A 16,584-nucleotide genomic window follows, 5' to 3' on the forward strand; every position below is an offset into this window, starting at 1 on the left:
CAACCACAAAGCTGAAGTCACACCTGTCACAACACCAATCATCTATGTGCTTCCAAAAGTTTGAGGCTGCTCAATTTAAATTCCTCTGGAATGAGAACATAGGAACCCTCCAGTTGCATTTGTTTTTGCTTTGTTTTGATTAGCATGATAATGTACACACACACACCCGCACAGACGTATTGTTTTGATAGCTTTTGGGCACTGGAAAGGGCAACCCAATCCAAGACCCACTGGAGTCAGTGGAAAAACTCCAGTTCCCTGCAGTGGGCACTGGATCCTGCCCATACCACAGCAACGAATGACAGGGAATCAGTGATAAATAATTACGGCATTCCACATAGGTACAAAAAGACAAGTTTGCCCCAAAAGCTGGGATATTTTTTTGCCTGTGTAACAATGAACAGCAGCGCATTTATCCTGCCTGGAAATTTCCAAGGTGGGGGCGGGGAGCAAAAATCACCCTACAACATCTTATTTCCAGACTACTGAAGAAACCAGAGCATATAGTTACTCTTTGATGTCAGACCCAAAGATTTCTGTCAAGTCTTTTCAATCCACATCCTCACTGGCACAAGGGAGCACAGCTCTGTGAAAGTCCACGGCGTCTTTCTTGCAAGGGAGACACTGATGACAGAAAGGAACTTGTTCCTTGCCAGCACCCACCAAAAATAAATAAATAATGGTATTCTGGGCAACAATAAATTCCCCAGCAGACTTCAAGTTCCCTGCAGCTGTTTTATGAAGGAAGTCTAAGAAGCATGACCAATAGCTAGAAAACCCAAGCTGATTCCACTGGCATTTTTCGTTCACACCGTGTTAATTCCCCCCCGCTGGCTGGACTGCACTGGCTTTCAGCTACGGTGCAAATGAGGATTGCAGGGAGACCTGGAAAACACAAACAGATCGATGTGTTACTGTTAGAGGTGCTCAGGTCCAAAAACCCATGATGGTCAGCCCCGCATGTTTATCTAGGCAGAAGTCATCCTTGCCTGAAAGTATTCGTGCCTAACAGGACAAGAGGCATAAGAGGGTATATTAGTCCCATTTAATATTAGGAAACTGTGACACAGAGGGACTGAAAAAACACATGCATTGTTCCTCAGAGAGGTTTTCCAATAGCAGGGAACTGAGACCAGATTTCTCCAGACCTACATAAGGTCTTTATTCATAAGCTTTCTTCTAGCAGTCGCTTTGCAACCGCCTCTCTTACTCACAGCTTTGACACATGCATGAAAGCCATTTTTCCAACTGCCAGGAGACACGTACACAAGAAAAGCAACAGAGGAGAGCAGGGTGTTGGGGTGGCCACCAGACTTCGCCCAGCTTACAGTGTGCACATTTTCCAGCTGATGGGGAGATACCTGACTTTATAGCACCTGCATTGTACACACTGTGTGTATTGACTGGAAATGCACAGCGCATACAATGTGGATTCTGTAGAAGTCGCTCACGGCATCGCCGCCTGGTAGGGTTCGTCCTGCATCACATCAGTCGGGCACGTGGGGTACATACGTGCAAGGGGGAGGACATGCATGCATCCATCCACGCCTGCATCTGTCTGTGCTCACGGCCACCCGGGAGATCACAGGCTTCTTGGAGACTCACTTTCCTTTCTCTGGTGGGTTGGCCAGATGCATTTAATCACGTATGACTTTCCTGCTTACAGAGCTGCATCCTCTTGGGTGTCTTGCTGTTTGTGGATATCTTTGGATGTCTAACTTTGAGGACCTCAGACCTGATTTGGGGGTTCATGGTTCTCCCATCAATGGGCGCTGTGAGTGCTCAGCAGGAGGGATTGTCAATCTTGGGGCATCACAGACCGGGACTTTCAAAGTAGAGACACCAAAAAGTCAGTCATCACACTCTGAAAGTAGAAGAGGTGCTGGAGACAAAGCTAAGCCTCTGACTCTTCACATTGAAAGACTAGCTTACCAGAGTGGAGGAAAAAGATTGAGCTCTAGAGATTACCTGATGGCCCCAGCACTCCATGTTGCATTGACATAGAGAGAATCTAAAAATGAGGCAAAGGAAAGGGAGGGAGAGGATTCATATCACTCTTTGTACATTTAAGAACATTTACGACTGTTCACACTGCAAAAAAAGAGCGATGTAAGAGATACAGAAAGACAAATGTAGCAATAAAACTGGTGCCAGGAATTTACTTTGTGTGTTTTGCAGAATATGTCAAGGATCCTTTTCCTAAGCTTGCCTGAACGGAGTGAGGCAGCAGTGCGCAGGGCACAATAAATCCACACATAGGGATTTTTTAGGTATAATTATTTTCTCCTGTATATTTTATTGTTGGTAGGAACCTTGAACACAGCACATGATTAGTATGAATGGGAACAGTGTCTCTTCTGAAGTGCAAGGCAGGGTAGGGAGGAACAAATACGTGTCAAACATCCACATCTCTGAAACAATCCGTCTTTCAAACTCAGAGCGTCACAATAGTGGGTGAATATCCACCGTCTCGCAGGCAGGCAGCAGGCATGTCAGCCTCTCAACATGGCCAGTTTCTCAGTTGATATAAACTGGAACATCACCAACGATATCAGCAAAGTTACGTGCATTTAAGCCTTCGATAGCTCAGCCAGTAGTTTGGAGCATGCACGTATTTTTCATAGATAGGTGATTAACAGTGAGGAGGAAATAAATGGTGCTTGTCACAATAAATCACCAACTTCCCCAAGCCCTCAGCTTCAACACGCTCACGGGTTCCCAGTGCAATAGGTTAAGTATTTTCTTTCCAATGCCAGCCATCGCAGGGGACTGTAAAGCAGGGTGCATTCCTTATAAATGTATCTTTGTAGGCAGGGCTGCTGCTCTGGTCCTGAGTGAGGCTCTGTGTTTAATTATTTATGCTTTCTTATATTACCATGGCATTTAAAGGTTCCAACCAAGATAACGGCCCCGTTGTCCATGTGTGTATGAGACAGGCGTCCCTGCTCCACACCCCAGCTCAGGAAAGCGTCCGTGGTCAGGAAAGCCTTTAAGCACCCTAATGAGACTTAAGTGCATGCTGAAAGTTAAGCGTGTGCTTATGCATGCCGAGCCCCAATGAGCTTAGACTGTGAACAGCATATTTACAGTCATCAGTGATAAATGTTGCTTTTATTTATTTTTTAATTTTTTTTTTCACCTGAAAGGGACTATTCTTCCTGAATTTGTGGAAGCTACTGTGGATTTGATCCTGCCTTTTAAGGGAAGCCAGTAGGGGACTCAGTTGTACAAATAAAGCAGAACTGGACCCTAAAAAAATAAATAGAAGATTGCATTTGGATATTGGTGATTCTTTTACTTTTCACAGGGAAAAGATGATGCCCAGTGTAACTGTGCTGAAATAAGGATGGTTCATTTGGGAATGAACCCTTGGCTAGAGTATTTTGCAAGCATTACCCTAAATTCTAGCATTTATCTGCCTCATGCAGCAAGTCTCTCACACTTAACAGAGCTTCTAATCCATCCAGCCCTGTGCTGGGAGAAATGGTCTGAGCCTGACTCCAGATCCGCCTTTCCTTGACGTCAGGGGAAGAGAAAAATATCTCAGGAAGGGTGTGCTGCATGAAACCCTTCTCTGCTTCAAATTGAATGAGTTGGCTAGAGCAGGTATCAAGTCACCTGGGTTCAAGCACTACTGGGTATGTATCTATAAAGTAGTGCTAGAGGAAAGGCATAGGACCTGATGACTTATCCTGTCAAGACCATGACCCATCTCAAGCCCAGAGCAACTGGGTATCTCCCAAACATGAATCAGGAGGTAGCTTAAGCCTGGACATCTCCCGGCTGGCAACTTGGGAAAGCAAGCTGCTTCGTTTTGAAAGCCAGGGGAGTTCAGTAGGGTGGACACATCCAGACCACAACATTTGTCTTCCAGAAAAGTCTCCCTGCCACTGTTTGGTTTACCATTTGGACTACAGAAGAGACATGAGACCAAGATCAGGCTTTCCTAGTCTCAGTTATGCTTGAATATTTTAAAACTGCTTCTTCCACCTTCCTTTGGCCCACTCCACGTGGGCTTATGGGAACGGAGCCCTCTAGTCCCCCTACTCACCCTGTTTGACCTATGTTTTTTTTGCAGGACTCCCTGCTGTATTTGTTACAGCGTGGGCCAGCGTGAGAGCCACTCTAGCCGACACAGAGTGAGTCGCATTGGATTTTCTTTTCTCCTTTTTACATGCGATGCTTTTGTGGGGCTTTTGGCAATGGTGACTGTGGGTGAATCGAAAGGAAAAAAGGAACCAGGCAAAGCCAGAAGTGATTTCTACTACGAAGTTAGCAAACTTTTGGGAGTGTATGTGGCAGGGAAGGATAAAGTGGGTGCAACCTTCCTAGATTTCCTTTCATTTTACAGAGTTTGATAAATGCGAACACCTGCAGCTCTTATCCCTGGGGCTAAAGGGGGCTGCTTCACAGGTAGGCAGGGACAGGACAGGGATCTTTAAAATCCCAAATGAATGGAAATGAAGTTGGGAGATAGCAGGTTCAGCACAAAGAAGGCAGTTTGGTGTTGATGAGGTGTTAAAGCTGTAACTCCTCCCCGCCGGAGATGTGGATGCCAGCATGTCCTTAGGTTTAAAAACCATTTGTACAAATTCATGGAAGATAAATTCCTCTAGGAGTACTCAGTAATGCTTTGGCTCAGGAAGCCACCCTGAACAGCAAATTGTGGAAGAATACTCTAGAAAAATATTACTGCCTGCTTACCTGTTCCACCTTAAATACCAGCTCCTGGCTACTGTCAGAAACAAGATATGGATCAGCTGCTTCTTTGGTCCTACACATGCATCCTCATGGCCTCATATTCTTACAGTATGCTGAATGAAGGATCCATAGCATCCAATCTTCAAACCCCCGAACAATCACATTTTCCCCCCATAATGCACAGGCTTGACCACACAACAGTTTTCATCTGCCCACGATCTGCCAGCAAAAGTGTGGGGGTCCCCAGGCAACTTTTCAAATGGCTTTGCCTGGAAGGACGCTGCTTTCCAAACAGGATTTCAGCTCTAGGCTTGGAAGGACGGGGTGGCACAGCTACTGAAGTGTGACGCATCTGCATTGGCACAGGCTCGTCCTTGAAGAGCCTTTCAGTCAGCACCGGTGGTTTCTCTGCCCCTGCCTCTCGCTTTCCTTGAATAGCTGCCTGGGCAGCATTTGGCCCGTGAAATGAAAACTGCAGCTGCCATGTGGGGGCTGTCTGGCTCAGATAAAGAAAAGCCTGTGGCACTCCACTCTCCGTGGTTGGAGAGAATTCAAACAGAGTAATTAACACTGAGCGACCTTATTCAATGGCTGCTGGAAATGCCTCGGAGGAAATAACGTTCAGCCCCTTCTTGGCAGACGGAGGACCATAGCCCAACATCCACGCCACCAACAGTTTGCCATTCCAGTCCTCGCTTCGATAAGGGCTGAAGATGAAAAGGAGATAAAGACTTTTGGGGGGCATGGCTGGGTCTCTCTGCAAGAGCAGGGCTGAAGAAAGCACAGGAACGGAATGTAGAACCACAGTATTGTCCCCATCACCATGTCTTCAGACAGGACCTGTCTGAAGACAACCATGCAAAGTTGCGTGGGTTTATTCTAAGGGATAATACTAGGCCATTTCAGCCTCTCTTGTTTCCATGAAAGCTGGATTACTCTTCGTGTAGTTTTTTCTGGTAAGGAGGTGAAGAAGAAGTGGAAAAGGGTGGGTTCCTGCCCAGAAGGGACAAGTCTTGATGACTGTGGAAAGAGCTGTTCCACCATCTGGAGAGAATAACTTTAAATGTGTTTAGTAGTGGTTTCAGTTTTGAATAGTATAACAGCAGGAGAAGGGCTATTTCGAAGCCATGCTGACTGAAGGCAGGGTTAGATCTAGGTCTTTCCACTGCACCAGGCTGTGGAGGAACCCGTCCTTCCAGGGTGGATTTCTCCAACAAGATGCTTGAATCTGTTGCTCTTTGTAACCAGTGATTTCCTGATGGGATGTCAATCTCTTCTCAGGTGTTGGGACTTGAGTGCTGGCAATTTAAAATGGATTATTCAGGTGCCCATCCTGGCAGCTATCGTGGTGAGTACTGGCTGATTGCAGGGGTGGGAGGCAGCGCCTTTCGTCAGTGCAGGCTCAGTGGGAAGAGTTGAGCCAGGCTGCCCTACTCTAATCCCCCTGTTAATACAGCTCCTGCCTTAGCAGTGGGGAGTCTCTGTATATCCAGTTTAAGGGCCTTATATTTGACCTGCCTTTAAGTTTGATAGCTGCATACAGCAGAGGGGTTTATGAGCAACTTCAAGTTTTGCTTAGGAGAGAAAAATAACACAGGGATAAGACCCTAAAATCATTACTGAAACAAACATACAAGCCACTATTTCCAACCCATGTGATACTGGAAACCTTCAGGTGTCATAACACGTTCTCACCAGGCATTTCCAGTGGGAAGAACTGGAATCTGGGTTCTGTAGCTGGGCCAGACTTTTTTCCCAGGCATGCCTCAGTGTCATCAGATTGTTTCAGAGTCACCTTTCTGAATTGATAAAAGGTTGCGATACCTCAGAGCGGGGGATAAAAGTTAATGATCCCAGCTATGAATGGACATGATGTTAATCAGTGGTGGAGGATTACTTCAGCCCCTACCCAGGAGCCAGAGGGGACAAAAAGGATATAAGTGACATTATTCAGACACAGGACTGAGCTCTCATAAGCTGAAGAGGCCATTATAAGATGTGATTAACTGCACAACGGGAATTCAGTGGGTAGTTATGCGTTTGCTTGAGCAGGGTCCTAATTCACTAGAGAACCCGCTTCACAGTTTTCATGAATTACCCTCTTTCCTCCCTCTGTCTTTCCCTGTGGATCTCCATTACTCCATCTTCTGATGGTTAGATGAGTGCTTGCAAAAATAACTTGTCCACTCCCACACATCCTAGTTCCCCTTTACATTCATCTATGAGTAGCTGAGTGGAGTCAGTAACCATCTGTCTATAGTCTTCAGAGAGTTTTGCATCAAGCTCTATATACTTCCTTCTGACTCAAAAATCAGGAGGCCTTGGAAGATGATCAGTGTGGGTGAGAAGAAAGTCAGACCATATGCATATTAACAGCAGGAAAGTTTCTGAGGTGAATATGCTTATATGTGCAATTAGGTGAGCTGCTTTGGACTTGGTGGGGAGGGGGGGAGAGGTTCTTCATCAGAATTTCCTTTTGGTGGAAATTCTCCACCTGGCTCTAGCAATTAGTTCTGCACCTTGGAATAAACGAATCACCAAGCCCACATCGTGGTCATTGGAAATGAAATAGTAGGATGGAGAAGAAAGTTCAGATAGTTCAACCAGATGAATGCCAGCAACCCCATTGCATTTAATTTAAAGCCCAATTAGCAGAGGAGAAAGAGCTCAATTGAGGCTTGTCCTTGCAAAAATAATGCTTCTCCATGAAGCTCTGCTGTGCTTGTACCCTGGCTATTTGCAAATGCAGCTATTTATCATGCAAAAATATTCTGTGGGTTGTTTCTGTTTAATTTCTGTGGGTTCATATTGTTCACTTGGCTGCCTTTTCAATTCCCACACTGGCTGGTCATAAGTTGCTGGACTAAGTTATGAATTTTCTGGATGTACTTGCATAGAATTTGGAGACATAGGGGCTCAAAAATCCCTCCATTCTGCTGCTAGCTTTGATGTTATTCAGTAGTCTGGATTTCTTTTAAAACTTAGCACATGTTTCGGGAAGTCAGAGGAGTTTTCCTCCTGACAGTGATAAGCTTGGACATCTTCAATTTAGCCGACAAATGCAGAACAAGACCCCACTTTTGAGCATTTGAAGCTAGAAAAGCTCATATGAGAAACAAAGCCTGCTTTTTTTTTTTTTCCTTTCAGATTGGTTTCCAATGAAAATGAATTTTATGCCCCCAGGCTGTGTGCTTCTCTGCCTGTCAGTCTATCCATCCCTCCCTTATAACTTTAGTGCCAGTCAGTAAATTCCAACCAAATGTAACTAAGGGAATGGGGTTGCATGGATGTTAAATTCCCACAAACCTCATGAAAACAGTCAAATAGATATGGGAGAGATATTCTACTAATGCCCCTTCAAGTGAAAGGGTGAGGTACGACCTTACCCCCTTTTTAACACAGAGGAGAGCTGTTCAAAATGAACTTGCACCTCGTTAAAGGAGAAGGAATCCAACCACAGAAGACAAAGCCATAGCAAACCAGGCTGTGTTCATTCAGCAGCTCAGGGAACTACTTGTTTTAACAGTGAGGATAATTAACTGTTGGAACGACTTACCAATGGTTGTGGTAGGATCTCCGTCATGGAAACACTGAAACCCAGATCTGCTATAGCTCAAACAAAAATGAATACAAGGAGGTCTTATGGACTGCATTTTGCAGGAGATCAAACTAGAGGTTCACAATGGTCCCTTCTGGAGTAAAACTATAAACCTGTGTGTGGCATGGTAATTTGTTTCCTTGAAATGCTGCTATACTGGCATCAGGATTCAAATGAGTGCTGCAAGCCTTCAGAGAAACCCATAGGCACCAGCATTAGCCCAGCAACATGGATCTGCCCAGTGCAGACAGTTACACAATGGTTCTGCTTGTGGCTTTAGTCCCAAGAATGGGTTTGTATGGGGCAGCAGCAGGTGTAATCCCAGCCCTGGTGAAACCAGTCTCCGAATCCCTCAAGTATCTCACCATTTTTCATCTCTGTTAAGTGGCAGCGTAGCCACCAGATGTTGTCATTACCTTTTGCTGCATGGGTCACCATGAGCATATTCCTGTGGGACTAGCTTAGCTTGGCTGAGCAGCTGGCCACAAGTTGGGTTCATAGATGTGGCTCCCTGTGTGGGAAGTAGATATTGCTTCCTTACTCTCCTTATCTGGTCCATAATAAACACTCCTCCAGAGGGAGAGTTAGCGGTAGACATACAAGAGAAGTTTTACAGTTGTATTGCCCTTCTGCATTCTTGATCTGTCATCTCTAGTTAGGTCTGCTCTCTGTCTTCATCACAGTGCAGTTTGCTTGCTCTTCTTTGCTTTTGCACATGGAAATATGGAAAGGCATCCTACTAACACTTCTTTTAGCCTGAGGAGATCTTAATCTCAGGTGGGCTGCAAGAGACAAATATAACCTAATTTCAGTCTGCTCCCTAGACCCTGAACTAAGTTTGAAAGATTTATGAGGCCATGAAAATGACCCATATCACTGTATGGAGTTTTAAAAAAAGTTGATGTGAAAAATACTGAGTTGTCTGTAGTCCATACCTCAAAATGCCTGGTAAGCACTACCTTATATATTGATATCATATCCAGTTATCAGGTGTCTGCCGGGCTAGCTAGCTCAGATGTAGGTGTTTCCATGTGAAATGCCCACACCTTGTCAGAGAAAGCCATTCCCTTCTCTCTCTCAAGCATCCAGGTGAAACACCGCTGACTAGATCCCACCAAACACTGGGTCTTTGCTGGGGAGCTCCCCTCCACAGGACAAGCTCTCCCAGGAGGAGCTTCATACACAGCACGATCAGGTCATCGCCACAGCCCCTTGACTCATCTTGGGGAAAGCACTGACTAAACAACACTGTCATCATCTCGATCTTTTTTAACAGTTATTCTTTCTTTGTTGTTTTTCCCTCCCCACCTCTTCCAGGTAAATTTTATTCTTTTTATCAATATTATCAGAGTCCTAGCAACCAAGCTACGAGAGACGAATGCAGGGAGGTGTGACTCAAGACAACAGTACAGGTGAGTCACATACCCTCTCCACTTTTGGGGAGATTTCAAAGTCCTTGTTTCACGCCCTTGACTACTGAGGGAGCCCAGGGTGACTAGTTCATGGTGTCTGCACTGTAGACACCTAAAATAAGGTGAGAAGAATGCTGTCTTCCAAGTCTGGTAATGCAGAATGAATCAACAGCAGTTTAAACATCCCCTAAACCTTTCAAATCCAGTGTGGGGGACCTGCCTCATAGGTTAAAGAGAGGAATTCAGTTTTTTCAGCCAGTTTGGAAGTGACTGTGCTGGCCTTGAACCAAAAGTGCAAAAATAAAAGCATTGCTTATGCTGCTGAAACCCCTAAAATTTGTACCAATTTATTTATTTCTATTTATTTCCCTCCTGTGCTGTGTAAAACTTGGTAGTGTTTGTTAAATCTGCCCTTCAGCAGGTGTTTCAGTGCCTTTGCTGAAATGAAAAAAAGATTCCTGACTCTTTGCTGGAAATCTGGCGCTTCCTTGTTTGTTTTGTTTTCCTTTGTCCTGCCAGCTCTTCTCTCTTGATAATTAAGGGTATTTGTAGCATGGTGAAAACTGGACAGAAAAAGCAGATTGCTGAGACACCTCGGCTGCTTGAGAGCTCCCAAGGCTTCTCATAACCTCCTGAGCCCGACTGACCAGCATGACATACACAAAGCAGGGAGAGCAGAATGATTTGGGCTGCAAACCATGAGCTCATTGCTACCATCTCACTCTCCAAACACAAGAAGTTTCATTTGAAGCAGGAATGAGATTTGGCAGGAAAACACCTCTCCATTTTTCTTTGCTGCCCTGTCAGGGCTCTGATTTATCTATTTATTTATTTCTCCCTGGCTGAAGCTTGCTATTAATTATGGTTTGGATGGGGCCTTCTCCTTTTAATGTGTTCAATTCCCTCAGTGGTTTCCAGTTGCTGGACAGAGGAGGTACCAGGCCTTTCTGGTAGTGATGTCTGCCCTTCTCAATAACTGCCTGCACTTGGTGACTTGCTGTAACTCTTGGCAGAAGGTTTAATCCTTCAATTAATATCACTTCCAGGCAAGGCTGGTTCCCTCAGGAGCAAACCCAGCCAAGTACATAGGTCCTATGCTGAGATGGAGCTGCTGCTTTAAAAAGGGGCTTTCCAAGCGATACTGCAGTCCAAAGGATCTCCTAAGAGTGATCACCTTCTGCTTGCCCTATAGCGCACTGTCCTCTTCCCCTTGATATCCAGAGCAACTCTGCTCCTGGATGCACCTCCCTCTCCATCAGCGCTGCTTGTTGCACAGGAGGCACTAACTCAGGGTGGACCTTTGTGCCTCGCCTCAATAAGCAGGCAGAATCACGGAATCGTTGAGGTTAGAAGGGACCTCTGGAGGTCATCTAGACCACCCCCCCCCCACTCAAGCAGTGTCAGCTACTGTAGGTTGTATAGGACCGTGTCCAGTCGTTGTAAGCTGAAGCAGAACCATCCTTCAGGGACACGGACAAGCCAGTCAGAGGCTGAAGGCTGGAAGCAGCAGCGCGTGTTGCGTTCCAGTCACCCTTCCACCCTGTACACATGATCCTGACCCAAAGCTGGGGAGAGTCTGAGGCTGAAAAAAACATCTCAGCGTCGTCATCTCCAGTACCTACCGCAGCATCGCGTGGGGGCATGCATGTGGGGCGGGTTAGACTAGCACATCAAGACATGCTGGAGGACGGAGGGGGTTGTGTCAACACGCCATAAGAGAAGCAACAGTTTGAAACTGCAGATGGATGCAGTGCCTGTGTAAATGCCAAGGGGACATGTAAGCAAGAACAAAATTACATGCAACTTGTGCCCAAGGTATGAGGTGGACAAGCCTGACAGGGAGGTTTACGCCATCCACTAATTTTCTCTGTGTCTTTCTCTTTCCTTATTGCTACAGAAAGCTGCTGAAATCTACCCTCGTCCTTATGCCTCTGTTTGGTGTTCACTATATTGTTTTCATGGCTATGCCATACACAGATGTGTCAGGGATTCTTTGGCAAGTTCAAATGCACTATGAAATGCTGTTCAACTCTTTCCAGGTATTGTAACTGTTAAATATGGGGGAAAACTATGAGAATTTCTATGGGAAGAGGAGGGAAATGAGAGTGCAAGGTTGTCTTTGGAAGCAGGACTGTTTTTACAATACACCAGCTTTCATTCACAAGGTGATTTGACAGTATTTTAGCATCAAGTATGGTTTATATTTGCAAAACATAACATATAAAGGCTCAGTGTGTCCAACAAAAAAATGTTCCTGTTGAAAGATAGCTTGCCTCACAAAATAAATCCCTTTAGATCCAGGTTAGATGTAAGCTGGTAGAGATCCACAGAGACACGTTGTTTCAAATTTGTTTCCAATTTGCTTGTTCCAAGTTGTCTTTCAGTCCTGTGAATGGATTCCTCAGTTCTAGGTTTGGGCAAAAGGCAGGTTCAGTTACAGGACTGGTCCTATATAAGACACAGCAGCAAGAATACACAACTCTCTACAAGCAGAGTAGTGTTTGATCGTCACTGCACACCCCTCCCTGAGAGACTACCTTTTGTTTGACCAGCGTGAATGATGAAAGGTGGACAGTGGGGTCTGGCCAGATGACAGTTTAAAGAAACTGCAAGGGAGATGGGGACCAAGCTTCATTCATGTGCTTTCACAAGTCCTGTTGGGGCAGATGGGTTAAAATAGTGGGAGAACTTAGCAAGACCTGGGTAAACTATTGGCAAAACAAAAAAGATGTGGATGGTTTGCTCACATCTGAATTCCTTTGCTAATCCCACTCAGCCCATTCTGCTTCGCACACAGGCAGCCCCACTTACAGCCGGAGCTGGAAAAGTCCCGTCAGGACCATCTTCCACCCTCCCATCCTACAGCAGGATCAGCTACATGTAAAACACTGGAAATGTTTATCCCATAAGTTCATAAACGCCTCCAGTGAGGTAGACCCCACCACCATCCCAGGCACCATCACCATCTCAGGATCTTTGCAAAAGACCTGGGGGTGAAAATAGACCTGGTAGCTAAACCATGACCCAGAAGGCTTATATAGTCTCTCTACTTTGTCAGTAGTGTGCAAGGAAATGTCTATGTTTATCTGTCTCTCATGTGCTACTGAACAATGCAAGGTTTCTTACACATATTGTATACAGCATATTAAGAATGTCATTGATTTCAGAGGAACACAGGGATGCTGGGCAGCACCATCAGGAAAGAGGTACTCACATGCAGCAAGATTAACATTAATATGTCATTTCTTCTTCCTTCTAGGGATTTTTTGTTGCCATCATATACTGTTTTTGCAATGGAGAGGTAAGTCACCAGCTTCTTAATTATTTTCCTCCTTCATTAGATTGGTTCCACACACAGATGGTAAAGTGGATGCACATCAGCATATCCTCACTTATTCTAGAGACACAACCCTGTTTTGTACTCAGTGAGAGATCTGTCAGTCCACATAGAAAGTTCATACGCTCGGTTTTGGTCATGTAAGACATCCAGGTGAATATGTCACCAATAAATGAGCTACTGAACGTAGCTAATGGAGAAAAAAGTGTGTTTTTTCTTTTCCCAGCATGAGTGCTGTTTAGTGCTGCTTAGTTTCAGATGTGTGGCAGGAAGAAAAGTGGACTGATAGAGTAGCTGCCTAACCAGCAAGCTCTTTTCATTGTCCAGGCTTTTTGAACCTTCTTTTCTATTTCCAGAGTGATATGTTTTAATGTCTTTTTTTCCATTAATTCCCTCTATGGCTGCAAACTAAGAAACTAGATGGTCAGTAGATGCACATCAGAAAAAAACAGAGCTACTTTCATGGCCCAGCATAAGGCTGGTTTGGCCTAAGTTTATGTATTTTAAGGGGAAATGCAACTACAAATATGCTGCTTATGTTCTACAGCACAAAATGAAGATAAAATCCATACCATAAGGGGAATTGATTTCATCCTACCTTTAGCCATCTAAAAGTGGAATACTCAGTCTAAAGTAGTCAGCTAACTCCTTTCTAGAGGAAGTTTCTAGTGACTCAGGCATCTCTGATGGCGGTTCACCCTGCTTATAATTGATGCCAATGGTACCTTGAGAGGACTGTCTCCTGGATGTGCTGCTCACCAACCCTTAACCCTGGGAGAGAGTTAACCCCCATTTTCAGTTTTATGTTTTCAGGCATTCAAGCTTCCCAATGTCAAATATTTCATTTGGAAAGGGCACATGTAATGTGAATTTACTGTTCCTTCCAATTTCACTCCCCAGAGAGTTTCTCACCCATTCTGTCTGTGGATGCTACCTCCTTCTGATACTCTCTGCCCCTCTCTCCTCCCACTCATGCTTTTTTTTTCCCCCCTTGTCTCTCAGGTCCAAGCAGAAATAAAGAAGTCATGGAGCAGGTGGACATTAGCACTTGACTTTAAAAGGAAAGCACGAAGTGGGAGCACAACCTACAGTTATGGACCAATGGTTTCCCACACCAGCATCACAAATGTAGCCACAAGAGGAGCACTTGCCCTCCATCTCAATACGAGACTTATACCAGGGACCCTCAATGGACACCGGAATTTGCCAGGTTATGTAAAAAATGGCTCCATTTCTGAAAACTCCATGCCTTCTTCTGGACCAGAGCAGTACAACAAAGATGAGGAGTATCTGAATGGCTCTGGGCTTTACGATGGAGACAGACCCACAGTACTTGTTGAAGAAGAAAGAGAGACAGTGATGTAAAGAGAGGAGGAGAAAAAAGAAGCAAAAGGGTGAAAAAGGTTCCTGGAGAGCATTTAGTGGGCAAAAGAATATCAGGCCACGCATCGGATGCCAAGGGTTTCCATACAGTTTCTCTGTTCTGTGGAACGAGAGGTTAAGTTATATGGGAAAAAAAAGTGAGCCACCAATGTGGCCAGCTGTCGATCACATCCATATAGTCAGTGATCTAAGTCTCTCTGGTGTTAACGGAGGCAGGGCTATCCAGACCCGCGGGCCTTGCTACCTGCTGAACAACAGAGATACTGAGAGTTCGCGAGGGAGGTTTGCAAAGCAGCACGTGGTCCTTGGACCTCTTGGAGAGCGTGGGCAGCCGAGGAGGACAGGAGTCTCACCCAGTAAAGCAAGAGTCTTGCAGGGAGTGTACAGAACCATCTTCTTGTGAGGGTACAAGCCACCCTGGGCATCCGTGTCTTCAGTTTGGTTTGCGCTTTCCCTGTAAAGTCTGCCTGGTAACACACACAGCACTGATCAAGACCTCTCGGGGGTCTTCGTGCTGCCCGGTCTTGCAGACGAGTGCTCAACGCGGACAGCTCGGTACCACCGGTCGCATGTTCTTCCCTTGGGCAATCTCACTCCTTGGCAAAATGCTCCTCTGGGGTGGGCAGGGTGAACAGCTCATGGCTGCTCATTGCAGGCAGAAAACTCTGTTCTCCTTTCCCTGACCTGAGTCCCAGTAGCAAGCCAGAAACCAGTGCAATTTTAGGATGGAAAATGTGGTTATCAGAATGTGCGACATTTTTGTTCTTCCAGATGCAGCAGTGGAGAGGGGCCCACCAAGCGGGTTGAGGCAGGGCAGGGAATTTGCAGATCTTGGGTATGTGTGCCTGTGTGTGTGTGGCTAAAATCAGTTCAGAGGGTAGCTAACTCAGCCCTCCCGTTTTGTGGGTGCTCATGGAAACAAGCTTCAGTCATTTTTTAAACCTCTAAATTGCTTCTCATTCTGCCCTCTGAATTTCCTGTTTCTCGCTTGTCCAAACCCTCACGAGGAGAAAGACTCCATCAACAGTCTGCCTGTATCACTCAGAAGCACCAGCTGCTGGATACAGCCAGACAAACCCACCTTCATGAGATCCAAAGGCAAAATTTGCTGGGTAAAAGCACAGGGATTGCTCGTGGATGGTCACCTTCTGAACATCTTCCGAACTGTCCTATTCTTTGTGTTTTGGTCAAGCACACACATATGTACACCAGGTCAGACTCAGCTGGTGTAACAAGTCTAAGTTCAACCAAAGACACTGAGTTTGCATGGAGATGCTCAGATGAGGAAATGCTATTGCCATTGCCTCCAAAGGGAAGAGCACAAGGAAATGCCTCCTTCCTACAGGAGAGAGACCAGGAAGATTTTGTTACCGTGCAGAGTTTCCCTTGCTAGTGCTTTTTGCAGGGTGTGTGAAAAAGTTGTTTTCTGATGCATGTCATCTTCAGCAGCGATGAAGAGGTACAGCCCTTGTTGGCCAACAGTGCATCGTGCTGGGTCCGTTTCACACCACCTGATCATCTAGCGAAGGGTCTCTGCCAGTTTCCAAGCATAATACAGAATTGCCCAGAAGTGGGAAATTAGGAACAATAACTAAACTTCCTATCGCAGCACGTGCTTCCCCAAAGGGAGGACTCTGGCTGAGCCAGCCTGGCCACTCTCTTCAGCCCCTGTCATAACATCGCTATTCCCTTGCTGCAGTCTAAGAGTCAGGTCCTCATGGTGCTTTTTTTTCTTATTTCTTTTTTTCCTTCTTGGCAAGTTTCTAGTACCTGAAGCATTTTGACCTCACCTGGCTGTTACTCAAATGGAATAGGAAAGAAGTATTAGGCAAGTTTGCAGAAGTCCTTTAGGATGCAGGTGGGGCCGATGGGACAATCCACTCTCTATCCTGATCCTTTAGATAGAGCTGCTGCATCACATCAACCAGTACTTCTAAGATACATCAAGTCGATGCAATCAGCTGGTCCTCTGAGAGCAAATTAAGGACTAACTCCCCCAAAACTCTGAAGGAGGTCAGACAGAGCAGTTGGGATCTTGACTCTCTGTACCACATCTTTAAACAACTTCTCAGACTAGTGCCTGATCCAAATCCCAGTGAATTCAAGGAAAAAAACCTCTTCCGTTTGACATCTCTGAGTTTTGGATTCAGACC

The 16,584-nt window shown here is 45.5% G+C and overlaps 1 protein-coding gene across 1 annotated transcript in view; it reads left to right on the forward strand.

Annotated features, from left to right (window-relative positions):
- PTH1R (parathyroid hormone 1 receptor) overlaps positions 1-14,559 on the forward strand; it is a 116,518-nt gene extending 101,959 nt beyond the window's left edge. Inside the window, exons 8-13 of the mRNA XM_010561848.1 lie at positions 4,079-4,139; positions 5,983-6,049; positions 9,617-9,711; positions 11,609-11,750; positions 12,971-13,012; positions 14,051-14,559. Of these exons, the coding sequence (XP_010560150.1) occupies positions 4,079-4,139; positions 5,983-6,049; positions 9,617-9,711; positions 11,609-11,750; positions 12,971-13,012; positions 14,051-14,413 (770 nt within the window). The 3' untranslated portion in view covers positions 14,414-14,559. The remainder of the gene's footprint in view (positions 1-4,078; positions 4,140-5,982; positions 6,050-9,616; positions 9,712-11,608; positions 11,751-12,970; positions 13,013-14,050) is intronic.
- The last annotated feature ends 2,025 nt before the right edge of the window (positions 14,560-16,584 follow it).

This window comes from Haliaeetus leucocephalus, unplaced genomic scaffold (genome assembly GCF_000737465.1).
Source record: "Haliaeetus leucocephalus isolate CR32 unplaced genomic scaffold, Haliaeetus_leucocephalus-4.0 Scaffold0, whole genome shotgun sequence".
Classification (NCBI taxonomy): Eukaryota; Metazoa; Chordata; class Aves; order Accipitriformes; family Accipitridae; genus Haliaeetus; species Haliaeetus leucocephalus.